At 42.5% G+C, this 15091-nt stretch overlaps 1 protein-coding gene across 1 annotated transcript in view; it reads right to left on the bottom strand.

The window, feature by feature from the left end:
- SIL1 (SIL1 nucleotide exchange factor) overlaps positions 1–15091 on the bottom strand; it is a 176025-nt gene that overhangs the window by 159922 nt on the left and 1012 nt on the right. The window contains exon 2 of the mRNA XM_006923058.2: positions 10961–11274. Coding sequence (XP_006923120.2) covers positions 10961–11274 — 314 coding nt within the window. The remainder of the gene's footprint in view (positions 1–10960; positions 11275–15091) is intronic.

Genomic DNA, 15091 nt, shown 5'->3' with positions numbered 1-15091 from the left:
ACAGCAAAGAGAGGAAAATGCATTTCTCCACTGGGAGTTCTCAAATAAATGGTTCCCAGAGAGCCATTCTGCCTGCTTCCCTGCACACACTTGGCATCCACTGGTTAAACAAGCAACAGGAAGAAAAGGGTTATCTTCGGGCCCCTATTTTGAAGCTGAGAAATCCAACAACCTGGCTGCTGCTGGGCCTTCTTTATCCAGGGCCCACTAGAGGCTGGAATACAGTCTGAAGTCCAGAGTAGAGAAGGAAGTCCAACTTCCTGTCAGCCAAAGCCCCAAATCTACCTGTTACACTATTTGAGACAAACAAGGTAGAAAAGATGTGACTACAAAATATCAATATGCCTAATCACACATCAGCCATATTAAAGTAAAGGCAAACCTTAGCAAAACTACATAAAAAACACCCATGATAAAACATGCCCCACCAAGAAGCCGGGGCTGGCCTGCTTTGTTCTCTACCCTGTAATACACAGGGCTTTTTTTTTTTTTTTTTTTTTTAGGCAGAGAAGGGGTAGAAGGTTATTTAAATTTAAATTACCAGTGAACACTATAATCTGTGTATAAGGAGAAAAGAAACATTTAAGAGTGTCAAGTGCAGGTTCTTGGGACATGTGTGGCCAAGGCAGTAGGAGCCCGCAGGGCTTTCTCCTTCAGCCTCAGCATACCACCCTCATCACTTGGTAGCAGGCAAGCCAGAAGGCAAGGCCCAGGGAGCACAAAGGGGCACTGCCCCTAGGTCCAGGGAGAGGACTGCCCCCTCAGAAGGAAATTAGTATGAAGCAATGGATGTTACTGAGGGCAGGGACCATATCTGTCTCATTCACCATTATAGTCCCATGGCCAAGCAGTATCTGACGTAGTGGGTGCTCAGCAAAGAACTGTAGATTGAATGGTAACCAGAAAGACTGCTTAGGTTAAAAAAGATTGATGACAGCTAGAATCTAGTTCTTCTTCCAGTAACCTGTGGTGAAAGAAGGGCTATCGTCTGCAAAGAATATATGAAAGGGAACCTAGACAATAAAAATGAGTCTCTTTCAAATACATTCTTGGTGCCCTTAACAGATTGACAAGTGTATTTTGGTCAGACTACTTATGTAACCCTAAAAGGACAATGCTAGAAGGAAAGAAGAGAGGGAAGAAGGGAACACATGGGGCAAAATATTTTACTTAGTGCTTATTATGTACATATCTAAAATCCCTAGGGGTTTTACAGATAAAGAAATAGGTACAGAGAGTTAAGAAACTCATCTGAAGTCTCACAGTTAGTCATAGTATATCTGATGCTACAGCCAAGAGCTTTCTCCCATATTTCACCTTGCTTTCCTCCAAGGTAAGCTGACTTCCCAGCTAACCTTTCCTTGTATTCTGAAGAGGAGATAATGCTCCTACCTGTCCACACAAATCAACTAGGTAGTCACGTTTCTTAGAGTTACTTAGTTAACTGGCACTGTGGCTTGATGGTTTCATGAATTCCATGTTTGAGACAGCCCAGTATAACTTAAACCTAGGTGAACTAGCTGAGTCTCTAGACCTACAAAGCTGCCAAGCAGTGAGGGCCTAACTAAGTCATCAGCTGGCACCTACCTCTGGGACAACTCTCTTTGGAATAGGCAGCCCAAGCATGATCTCTATATGCTCCTAGAAAGTTGTTCTCAGAGATTACAAAGGAAGTACCAGGAACCTCTCCCACTCTGAGCTATGACAGCAATGCATAGTATTCTCCTTGAAGAGAATTCTGATTTAAATAGGAATAGTAAAGGTAAAAAGTCAAGGATTTCTGCTTGGTCCTCAGAAGCATCTGAGCCTTCCCTCCATGTGGCTTGCTGCCTTTCTGGAGTTTCCAGAGACCTTCCATCCCAATGATGTCAGAGGCAGCAGAGTAGAAAGGGCAAGATGATTTTCAATGTTGTATTCTGAAGAGACCAGTAGTGAGGATCAGCCAGTGTTTCTAATGGAAGTGAATACCCTGGACAAACTCAGGGGAAGCTAAGTAATACTGAAACATACTATCTCTTAGGATTGTCTATTTTGCATCCTGTATGAGGGCTTGCATTAGTTAAAACTGGTGTCTTTTTTTTTTTTCTTCCTGAAGCTTAGGGAAGCTGATGATTCACCCAGGTGCACAACAGCTGCTGGGAAAACCTGTAGGAAGAGGCTACCAGCAAAGGCATACTGTGTACGGTGAGGAGGGTCTCCCAGGAGTGCCCTACATGCCAAACCATATGTTGTCAGGATATTAATCCAAGACTATCTTGCACACTTTACAATGTTTACTCTCTCGGGAAGCGGAGCATTAAATTATATCCAAGGACAAGAGTCCTTCCAATTCTATTCCACACTTACTTCTTTGCCAAAAAGATTTGTAACCCAGAAACAAAGCCCTCTGCCTAATAGCAGTAATAATACTTGGCAAAAAAAACAAAAAAACAAACAGGAAACCAGACTGTCAATTCAAGCTTCCCTGAAAGGTACTGTACCAATGGCACCTTAGTTTACTCCAACTAGAAAATGGAGAAACCTACTACTGACCCCCCTTTTCCAAACAACACAGGCCTACATAATAGATTCCTAAGGAGGGGAAGGCTTAAACCAAAAGAAGAAAGAGGGAACACCACAGTTCCACTCCTGCCCCAAGTGAAACAGCTCTGGAAATCCATAAGAGAATTTCAAAAAGAAAAGACTACTCATTGTCACAGAACTAAGAGCAAGGGGTATGAATATGAAATAAGGCTACCTGGGCTAGTCACAGCTCTACCCTGAGTAGCTGTATGACCTTGAGTAGGTCATTTAGACTCTTCCAACTTCAATTTCTTGCATCCATATAATGGGATTCTGTAAGGATCAGATAAAATAATGTTATTTGAAAGCCCTCTAAAAACAGTAAATTGTTGAACATACTTTGAGCCTGATTGTTATTCCGAAGACTGCTGGGTGAGAAACCCTAAGACACTTCTGGGGAACACAGAGGTAAAACTGTCACCTCAGAGAGGTAGTCTACAGTGACTGGGTCTAGGTGTTAGCGGAGAAACCCACACTACAGGAATAAAGTGAGAAGAGTAGAATTTAAAGAGAAGACCACACTTGGGTCAGCTCAGGTACATAAAAAAATAATAGATGCACATGGTTCAAATTTGAAAAAGCACACAAAGGTATACAGTGAGAATAAGTCTCCCCGCTCCTCTCCCATTCTCCAGCCACCCAGGGCCCCTCATCAGAAACAACCATTCTTTTCAGTTTCTCATGTATTCTTCCAGAGATATTCCAATCAGCTAGTTTCTGCCTCAGGTGGGGATACTACTGGTGGAAACACTTTTAACACCTAGAAGGTAATGCCAGGGGCCGTTAAGGACTAGGAGAAGATCAGGACAGCCAAAGGATAAGATATTGTTCCTCAAAAAGATTCGATAGAGGTGCGGATTTCCTTCTGGCTAGTACACTGCTTTGCCCTTTGGCTGACCACATTTAGGCAATGTTTTGTATAATGTATTTCCCTTTCGGTTGTGTTTATTCACCCAGAGTTTCTTCTCAGAGAAGCCATTAACAGGAACAGACTCTGGGGCCTCACACTGTACCAGCCTGAGCACCAGGCCTTTAGAAATAGAAACAGGGATAAAAATCAAACCTCCCTCATCAGAGGCTGGGCAAAAAGGGTAAAAAAAAAAAAAAAAAAAAAAAAAAAAAATCACAAAAGTCCTAGTTGCCATATTTCTAGGGATAGAATACAAGGGAGGATGAAATCCAAGACTCAGCCAAAGAGACTAATTCACTACCAATAGAGGGCTTACTCCCACTCCCACTGCTACACTGAACCAGTTGTAAATCTCAACAGGAAAGAGGGTCAACATCAGCACAAAATCCAAGTCAGTGTATTTAACTGTGCTTCCCTAACTTTGTTCAAGGCCCAGAAATGGGCATACGAATCAGAAGAAAACCATGACAGAAGTCAAAGTTCTCTTAATGAGCTAATTACTTCATGTCTGGATGAAGAACAGAAGGCAAGAGACAAGGAGAATATACTGTCCAAGGGCCCTAGGTGGACTATGGAGCAACCAGCCCTGCTCCATGTCAGACAGTGCCCAGGAAACAGGACCTGCTGGCTCGGGCAGCCCGTTAAAGAGAGTATCAGAAAGGTGAGAAATGAACAGAGTGAGATAAGAGATGGGCAGAGAAGCAGTAAAGTTCCTTATTATTTACAATTTTTAGTTATTCGGCATGAGCCAGCTGTGACCACTGATATGAATAATAAACCAACCAACAAAGAAGACAGACAATGATATGATGGTAAAGCAAGATAAAACTTGCTTGGTCAGTATAACTTATCCTCTAACCAGGTCTTGGGTCAGGAACTAGCAACTGCTGCTGTTTGTCATTATTGATAATAACACACAGGACTTAAATTGTGCCAGAGGAAGCACTTTCCATATGTATTCTCTCAATTAAAACTCGAAACAGCTACAAAATTAACTATTACTATTCTCATTCTAAAGATCATGAAATTAAGGCTTAGAGAAAGTAAGTAACTTATTATCTGACAATAAATAGATAGCAAAATATGTAATCAAGTAAGTTGACTCCAAAGTGTTTTTAAACCACTCTGACATACCATTCATTCCTTCACTCTTTTTCTTTTAGAGATGTATTAAAGGTTTGCTTGGTTCACCAGAAAAGGTCACTGGTGCACTGGCTCCATTCTTTATAGAGCAACTCACAGCAGTCTTGTCTGAGAGCTATTTCTTTGTTTCTAAATCAGGGGAAAACTTCAAATCTATTTCCTCAAGGGTAAGAGTAAGAGGAAATACACTTCAGTACGAATAGGAGAAAAATCAGCATGACAGCCAAAACCCTTAAGAGTAAAGATTGTAAGGTAATGGACGAGACAGTCAGTGGAAGGGCCTTCTCCCTCTCTGGAGATTTTAAACTGCAATAGCATCTGGCAACTTTACAATACTTTAAATAATCCTAACAACTTCTAGGGCCACCCTCTGTGAGCCCTCTGGCTTGAGTCTCGGCTCTGCCATTAATACACTGGTGGCCCTAAAAAAGGTATATGACCTATTTCACGTCTCTGGGGCTCAGTTTTGTCATCAGTAATATAAGAATCCACCAAATGCAAAACCAAAGCACTGGGCAGTGACAGAACTAAAAAGCTGTCTCCTGACTCTTCACTCACCCAAGGAGCCACGGTCATCCATTGGATCTGAACCAGACCAAGCCTTATGTTTGCAATGAAATTGATATAAAGACCCCAAGGATGATCTCTTCCAGTCCCCAAACACCATGATTTTAGACTTTAGCAGCCGGGCCCAGAGATGTATACTTTGCTTCATGAATACACTCAAACCTAATTCCCAATGAGTATGAGATGCGAGGGTCACAAAATCAACTTTAAATACCTTGTTTAGGAGCTAGCCCCTTAAGTTTCCAATGTCTACTACCCGCTGGATTCAAAGCATAACTGATCAATGTTGTATCTATCGACTGTCCTTCTTTATATAACTTCCAGTGAACTGAAGCCTGCTCATCTAGAAGGTGGTCAGATGGCTGCTGCCCACCTTGGGAGTCTCAAAGAAATGTGAGGCATATGCATGAAACTATTCTCAGAAGTTTTTAAAAAAAAAGTCCATTTAAAAGTTTATTGGCATTAGCCTTCCTCTTGAGACCTCTGCAGTGCATCTCAGATTCTTCCAGTTTCTAGAACTCCTCTCTCTCACAAGACAGAAGAGGCAGACAACTTGCAGAGAGAGAAGTGGCTAGACATAGATCAGTTCAGTGACTGTGATGTCCCTCCACCTGTGGTGATAAGTGGTAATTAAAACACATAATCAAGAATTCCCTCAGTCAAGACATAGCCAGCGAGCAGACCTCAAAAACATACCCCTCCCCATTTCTCTGTGAATATATGTGATATGGGCTAAACAGCAGGCACTACCCAAAAGCTCCAAGTTCCAGTCCAGGAACACTTGGACCAACTCAGGAGGTTCAGCTGTGAAAAAAGGCCTGGGAGGCACCAGAGAAGCAGATGGTAAATGGACCACCTCGAAAGTCCAAGGTTTGGAAGAAAATAGAAACAATAAAGAATAAACTCAAGGCTAGCCTCTTTGGAAAAGTCTAGGTAAAAATCATCCCTCCCACCACCACCTCTGCCCACATTCTATTTCTTTTCCAACTTTCTTAACAGCATTAGGCTTTGAGGCAGACAATATAAATAACTCACAAAGGGACAAAGAACTTCCACTGAATTATTAAAAATATCAATAAGCAAAAGAAAAATGTCATTCTTACCAATCCTCATGCTCGCAAATATCTAATGACCAAGAAGTTCACCAGACCTGCTACACCCTTTTGGTTATACCCTACACGCAACGTGCTCAGTGATTAGAAAGAGCTCAGCTGGTTGGAAAACAGATACAAGAACAAATTCACAGCTTTGACCCTCCTACACTCCAACTAGCTCAACTCTTTCCATGACAGCCTTAGCTATAGCCAGTCATCTCACAGGAGGCCCAAATAGCAGAGGATAACAAGAGAACTAATCCTAAGGCATTCCCACCCTGGAAAAACAGTGAACTCTTCAACAGCAAGAACTTTTTCACATGTTGGGGAAGATGTCCTCCACATCTGCCATTGGGCCTGACACCGAGGAGGGCCTTGAGAAAAGTTGAATGGTCAAATGTCCTGTTGATAACTGCAGACTCATAGCACAGTACAATGGAACGAGCTTTGGAATCAGAACTGGGTTTAAAGCCTAGCTGCACCAACCTTAAATCACTTAGACTCATTGAGCTTCAATTTCTTGTGTGTAAAATGGGGATAATACCAACTGTCTTATAAGGTTGATGTGAAAACTGAATGAGCTAATGCTCTATTTTTACTAGCTCGGTGTTTGAGGCATCAAAAAAGCTTGTGGCAATAGCTGGATCTACCAGATAGAAAATATGCCTCAATGACTATAGAGACAGAACATAAGATATGCATTCTCAATGAAGGCAATATCACTCCCAAGAGAGTAAAAATTGATTCTTAGGTTAGAAAAATCTCATATTACAATGGTTTGTGGCCCTCCAAAGGGCCACAGTACATAAACAGATATATACTATAGCTATGGTTATTAAAATTCCATTTGGGGGGGGGAGGACAATTAGGAAAAAAGTCTCAAAAGGTGATAATGAACAAAAGGTTAAGAAACACTTGACGTCCAAAGGGCTGACCCAATTTCCATAAAGACAGTACATTAATTTGCATAATAGTCATGGGTAGGATAGCCAACTTGTCCTGGTTTACCACAGACTTTTCTGGTTTGGGCATTAAAGTTCCACATCTGGGAAATCCCTCAGTCGTGGGCAAACTAAGATGGTAGTTCACCTTTCTCATAGGAGAGATCGATACAGGCATTCTCATTTCACAAATGAAGTGACACCAAGAAACATGGTGGTTGTCATGACGGATTCACAGCACTTCAGCCGCATTCCTGAGACAAGACGATTTGGCATTTGTCCAGACCTAGGCTGAGTTCTCTGCCCCTAACCTGCACCAAGGCATTGGCATGGAATGTTACTCATGCACTGACTATGCCATTACCTTTGTTATGGACCAAATGTTTGTCTCCCCCTGCCCCCAAAATACATGCTGGAGCCCTAATTCCCAATGTGATGGTATCTGGAGGTAGGACTTTAGGAGGTGATTAGGGTTGGATTAGGTCATATGGATGAAGCTCCTATAATGGGATTAGTACCCTTATAAAGAGATAACTAAAGCGGGGCTCAATCTCTAAGCCACGTGAGGATACAGCAAGAAGGCAGCCACCTATGAACCAAGAGAAGGGTCCTCATCAAAAACATGACCATGCTGGCAACCTGATCTCACACTTCCAGCCTCTAGAACTATGAGAAATCAATGTCTGTTATTTCAGCCACCCAATTTATGGTATGCTGTTATAGCAGCCCATAACTAAGACACTTCTCAATTCCTCAAACACCAAAGCCAAGGGCACTAGTAGGAGAATGAGGGCAGACAAGGCCTGCCAACAAAACCACACCTTCGTCAAAGAGCTGCCTGGAGGAACCTGAAGGAACTAAAAGTCTGGGCTGAACATAGTTCTGCTGCTACTGGATTCTGTCTCCAAGGGAGAAAATTGCTCAGGTGAGGACACCAGGTAGAAACTCTTAACAGGTCAGGGAAATTCCAGGAGGTTCATCACATGTCCTGAGCAGTTTGAATCTTTTAGGTTTTTGTCCAAAAGAAAAATTTGAGTATTATTGATGCTAGGTATCAGGGTTACCTACCTGAAAGGCAACAGGCTATTCTCCTCCTTCACTCAGCAATGAAAACCTTGGTGAAATCAAATGAATAAAAGAAAGGGGAAGGATATTCCCTCTTTAGACCACATATAATTAAAATAAGAAGCTCTATGCTGTGGAAGACTAAGGCTTGAAGCTTAAGGCCGACTCAAAGAAGGATAAAGTATTCATCCTTGCTTAGAAAAAACAAGATTAGTTTCACAAGAACAGGTCTCCAAACTGACACCAAATCTAGGCATTAGAGATGCCTGTGCTACAGAGAGTGATCTAAGTACCATCTGAGGCCCCAGAGAAAAATCTCCAGGAATACACCACCAAGGGGCTAGCATTGTAAAAATGTTCAGATTAGCTCTCTTGAAAAGAGGCTTACTCCAAGAGACTGGCAAGACAGCCTCTGCAGCAAAGCTTCACTCAGGAATAAAAAGAAAATGAAGAAAAAAACAGGAGGAAGGATAAGAACAGGAATCCACAAATAAAATGAAAGAATTAGAAGGCATCCATCTATTTGGAAAAAGGTACAACTTGCCTTTAGAGACTCATTTTTTAATATTCATTAATATCAAATCTTCATTCTTTGAAGGTGAAAATAGTTCACGTTTCTATATCCCAGGACTTTTATGTATACTACCTCATTTAACCATTCTTCAAAGTAAGTATTATTCCCATTTTTATGCAATGGAAAACCAAGCCTAAGAGGTAAAATAACTTGTCCAAGATCAGATGGCTGTTAAGTGATAGACTCAAAATCAAAACTCATGTTTACCACACTCCAAAAATCTGTTAGGTGCACTTTGAAAGAATTGTTAACTCATCTACAGACAAGTCAGGTGACAGAGTTTCTTAATGCCATTTGGGGTCAAAAAAAAAACAAAACAAAACATACAGTATGGTGTCATGTATTAATGAGACTGACCTCTCACATGATCCAAAAAGTCTCTGGAGATAATTTTGGAGGTGACTTTCCAAAACTGCTTTGGACAATGGCCATATTGCTTAAGAGATACTGCCCTCAACTCTCACCACTCACACCTACGCATACCATTCTACAGAACTACACTCATTGAGGGATTAAGATCTGGCATGTTTACTTTAAAATTGATTTTGTTACTTTTCAAATTCACTTAACTACCTTTTTTGCTCCAGTGAAACACACCATGGCTCAAAATTGGACTCTGCGGAGAATAGCTGGCCTTCAAAGACACCAGAAAGGGGAAGAAAACAGGAATCAGAGTACAAGGCAACTTTTCATTCCTGGCTACTAACATCGCTACTAATTTATTCCCCATTCCTGCCACCTGTAAAATGGGGTCAGTAAATCTTTTCTGTAGCCATTTTCATCAGAATAGCACATGTATTAGCAGATTAAATTCACTAAACATCCAGGAGGTTAAAATACATCTGATGTGGCAACACCTTCTTAAAAACCTAAGGGCCACGTTCTCAAAAAAATCACAGACCAAGATCTGATCCACATTATACAAACATCAACCTTGATATCTTCATGCCCTGCTCCCATCAAAATCCCAAATTTGCTATACTTTAATCAAAAAAGAAAAAAGTTTGAGTGGGGTGAAAGCTAAAAAAAAACAGGTACAAAACATCTTTCGCAGTCAAAACAAACACTGTTGAGAGTTTATAAACACATCAGTTTCTTCTCTTAGCAAATATGGACCAGGTCATTCATTGTCCTGTCTACTTAGTCTGGGTTAATCTAACTACTCAACCCCCCAGAGCAGTTTGCAGTTTTGTTTTACTGAGGTTGGAAAGCCAGCTGAGCTTGAACTGAAGCCAGGCATCGAAAAAAGATTAGAAAACTGATTTTACACATGTGTCGTCCATATATATTTTTAAAGGCATCAAAGAGCCCTGCCCTCTAGTTTCTACAGTGTAAAAGCCCCCATTGCCTTCTCAGGTGTAGGGCATTTAATGACTCCTAGTCTTTCCCACCAGGAATAACATTACAGGGGCTTATATTATCAACTGATTCTCTCCTGTCTTCTGCAGCAGAGAATCTAAAAGCGAGGATTTCGGCACCACCTGAATCAGAACCACCTGGGAAGAATTCCAGGTGCCTAAGATCGACTTTACGCGAAACCCCTATAGGTGGAGACCAGGGATATGCACAAACTTCAAGGTGATTTAAGACACACCAAAGTCTGTAACCCTTACTTTTTAAAGTCAAGTCTTCTACCAGGACAAAGAAAAACACAAGATAGGAGTAGATAAACGACAGGGGTAGGACGCAATTCCACCTGATAAAGAAACAGAGGTTTCAGCCAAGAACCAGCGTCAACACTGTAGTTAGACGAACAAACTGGAGCCGAGAGAAGGGAACAAGGAAGAAAACTAAAACAGATGCGGAACCAAAAGCCAGTCTTAGATCCCACATTGCCTCATCTCCCGGAATTTAAGAAGGGTTACTAGAGATGCTGAATGGGAAAGATAGGAAAAGCGGCTGTTGGGCTGAGGGGCCAGGTCTCCTGACACTACAGAGGAGCGCAGGGCCCACTTGGACATACCGCTGTGGAGACACTAGGGAGGATGTATGGGGACCCCAAAACAGTGCTGGGAAGGCGCCGGGCCGCTGGCAGGAGGAGGCTGGGGCAGTGCCCTGAGTCCCCCGCCCAGCTCCAAAGCCAGATAGCCCTCACCACCCCTACCTTCGGCTTCCCGCCTGACAGCCAAGGGGCAGACACAACCCCCACAATTCCAGGCTGTCGCACCGGCAACCCGCTCCGGATGCGCAGACGCGGCAGCGCCCGTCTGAACCCGTGAGCCCGCGGCTATTACATCACTCGCCACCTCACCCAATTGCCGCCTTCCAGAACCTACTGCCACCTCACTCCCTTTCAGGCCCTGAGAGTTATTAGCCCCGCCTTTTCCTGTCTCTGTTAAGTCCCTCCCCCAGCGTCTGTCTTCGCACAGCTCCTGGACCTTTTTTCCCCTATATCCCTCCGCCGGAGTGGGGAGAAGCCTAAAAGAGATGTCCGTGAACTCGTTTTGTTTCTAAACTAGACCAAAATGGAACTTCTAAGATTCTCTGATTTCCCAACAATGTAATTTCTTTCTAAAGGAAGAATCCTCGGGAAGAAAGGGGGCGGGAGTTAAAATAAGTCAAGCTGTTGTGACTCAGTGTGGCATAAAGCCGAGAGTATCAAGCAATAAATAGTGCTTTGAAAATTCATGCAGAATAGGGCACGGCAAGTCACCTATTTTGTATACTTGTGTATAGTGTGATTTTTTTGACGACCAAATATTTTAAAAATAAGTCACCTGTGCCTCTAATCTGCTTTACAGCTGATTAGCTGTTATAGGTTCCAGCTGCTTGCATATACACTGTATAACTTTATAAGAATTGTCATCCCATTTTTATAGATGGAAAAGCTGAGGCTCAGAGGTTAAAAGATGGACACAAGATAATACAGTCAAAAAGTGGTAGAACTGGGAATTCAAGACAGATTTGGGTACCTTCAAAAGTTCGTTTCTCTTTCCACGATACCACTGTGTTAGGCCTTTCCCTTACCTCACCTGGCTAGTAAAAAGTGTGCTCCCTCAGGCCCTCAGAGTGCATATAGTGAGATCATCCAACAAGCAGTGATCTCCCTTCAAACAGCAGGTATTCCCCAAGAGCAAGCAAACAACCTCTCTTTGAGTTCCTTTCCCTTTTCTATGCATTCTGTGAGCTTCTAGCAATTAATTTACTTTATTGATTATATTTACTTCAAGCAGGTGGGGAATTGACTTTGCAGCCACTAAGTAAACCTTCATTAGTAGCTTAGGGAGGGAGAAAAAGACCCTCTGCAATAGTTGGGTGGGTAGTTCCAGTTTAACAGAAAGGTCTAAATAGGACACTTCCCTGGAGCTGGGTGGAAAAGGACAGGGAACAGCTCACTTTTTCTATGGAACATCCAGGAGACCAGTGAGAGTAGCTGGGCCCAGGAATAATTCTAGCTTGTGTCATTGCCTAGAGTCATAAGAACAGATAATAAATGTTCAACAAAATCTATTGCATAAATTACAGAATGAATATATAAATTACAATCAAGCCTGACAGATTTATTAAAAAGTTATAAATGCTACAATAGTAAGATGCTTAAAAATAGAATAAGCTCAAATCTAGTAATAGAATGAATAAATGTACTGGCCAAAAGGAGAAAGCGTCCAGCAGGATACATAGGGGTCAGCACTCACAAGTCTGGCTTCCTTCTTGAAACTGATCTAACCAGCTCAAATGTGTGGGGAAAGGAAATTCTGTGTCCTCCAGTCCTCAAACTTTGAAAATCCCTGACTGAGAACCACCTTTCCAGGGAAACCAACTGTGCTCAAGTCTCCCTTAGCTGTTGAAACAAGTGTGTAGGGCTGAGCCTAAATAGACAGCCTCTACTTTCATGGTGCCAAACAAGAAGGACCACTGTAAAGGTGGGAAGTTTGAAGTCCAGAGATCAGAGCATGGGTGGGATCACAGCTGTCTCTTCTCTTTTTTTTCCTATATTATTCTTGGAATTGAGCAGAAATAAGTTTAAATTTTCCTTTTAAATAAGTGAATAAGCAAAAAGCCATTTCTCACCTGCAGCTCTGTTGGAGAGCTTCCAAGTTCCCTCTTCTATTCCCCAGAAGAGCAAAAGCTTGGAACAGTAGAGAGCTTGAGGAATCACCTTCAACCAGGCCACCATCAATCAAAGGGAACTGCAGCACCTGGCTAGGCAGAGCTCTATATGATCAACCCGGGCTTCCTCAACAAGCAAAATGTTTCAAATAGATTATTTCTCCTCTGATCAGCCTTTCTCAATTAATCTCCCACAAGCCTGATACCCACTTGTGTGGAAGCATTCCTGGCATCAGAAATTGGCTCATTGCTCTCTCTAGATGGGCCTAAAATGTAGAGTGTGAGGAGCAGGAGCCCTAGCTCTAAGGTATTTTTCTGCCTTCTCTCTGTTCCTTCTCTTCTGTTCCCCCACCTCCCAGCTTTCTCCACAAACTTTAAATTCTGCTGCCAGGACTCCCTTCTGGACTCCAGATATTTTATTCACTGGAACATAGTACCAAGCCACATGCCAGCCAGTGGTTGTGGGGATAGAGGTATGAAACAGTCCCTCCAGGCGCTTACCTTCAAAGAACTCAGGGTCTGATGAGAGACACAGGAATGTAAACAGATCAAATCAAAATAGCCCAGCAAGGGCCATAAAACAGAAATATTAGCAAAGAGCTGTAAGAATAAGCCCATTCAGTTCACATTGCTCTCTTTCCAGATCCCTTACGTGAGTAAAACTCTTTCACATTCATCATCTTGTTTGCCGCAGACAGCCCTGTGCGGTAGATGATTGTACTCCCATTTTACAGATAAAACAAAAACACGCTCTCTGAACTCTTCAGAGCTGTGCTCTCAAATATAATAGCTGATAGCCACATGTAGTATTTTGATTTAAACTAATTAAAATTTAAAATTCAGTTCTTCAGTCACACTAGCCACATTTAAAGTGCTCAATAGCCACGTGAGACTAACGTCTTCCATATTGTGCAGATTACAGAACATTTCCGTCATCATAGAAAGCTCTATTAGACAACAGTGCTTTAGAGGTCCTAAGAGGCAGTGCAAGGGCAGGAGTGTAAATCCAGAACTATCAATGTTCCCAGAAAAACAAAGTCAAGCTGCCAACATGGATGAATCAGGAAGCTATGGGGCACTGCAGAGGAGACCAAGAGGAAATGGCCATCTGAACCAGAGTCCTCCACTTCCTGGGCTACACTCAAATGGAGTGGGTTACAGTAACCAAGGAACTGTGGAGACCAGATGACCTCTACCTTGGGACCTGGGCACACCTGAGCTTGTATCAGCAGCTTCTTCAGTGGCAGTCAAGAATTCTATGTCTCTCCACCCCAAGAGACCTCAAGAACTCCAGTGATTGTGCTTTGCTCTGTCTCTGGATCATTTCTGAAGGCTTCAGTAGCAGAAAAGGAAAAGTTAAAACAACAAACAAACAAAACAACAACAGCATATCTAGCCCCAGTTAAAGGCTTGTAGAGTGTGAGGAGCAGGAGCCCTAGCTGACAGCCTCCCACCTGAGGGAAAGCCTTGGCAGCTCCAGGGGGCTTTGACCAGAAAAAGTAAATTTAAGCCTGCATTTGCTTTCAGCTAAACAGGCCTCTCTGATTCAGAGGAAAAACACTCAAAAGAAGAGACCTAGAAGACAGACAAGATTTCAAAACATTCTCACCAAACAACTCCTACTGAGGCCAAAGCAAAACCCTAAGAACCATGATTCTGTCTCCAGAAACACCTTCAATCACACACCTGCTCATGTACACAGACAAATGCACTATCTGCAGGTATCTACAAAGGCACTGAATCACACACAGGAACATACATAGTTAGGACAGAAGTAGTGACAGCCCTATTCTAACAGGTTATCCACTGCCACATAACAAAGTATCCCAAAACAATCACTTAGCAGTTTGGGCAGGGTTTGGCTCGGAAAAATTGAGTCTGCTCCAGGTACTGTCAGCTGGTATGGCTCAACTAAGGCAAAATGCTCACTAGCGTGGCTGGCAGTTGACGCTGGCTGTTGGCTGAGACCTCAGCCAGGACACTGACAAGTGGCCTCTTCCAGTAGCTGCTTGGCCTCCTCACAACTTAATGGCTGGTTTCCAAGAATGAGCATCCCAAGAGAACAAAGTGTAAAAGTGCATGGTATTTTTACGACCTAGACTCAGAAGTCACATAGCATCAGTCTGTCATACTCTATTGGTTAATGGAGTCACAAAAGTCTGTTCATATTTAAGGAGAGGGAAAG

This window comes from Pteropus alecto, unplaced genomic scaffold (genome assembly GCF_000325575.1).
Source record: "Pteropus alecto unplaced genomic scaffold, ASM32557v1 scaffold78, whole genome shotgun sequence".
Lineage (NCBI taxonomy): Eukaryota > Metazoa > Chordata > Mammalia > Chiroptera > Pteropodidae > Pteropus > Pteropus alecto.
The sequence above is the reverse complement of the archived record's forward strand: the minus strand, read 5'-3'. Positions and strand labels throughout refer to the sequence as shown.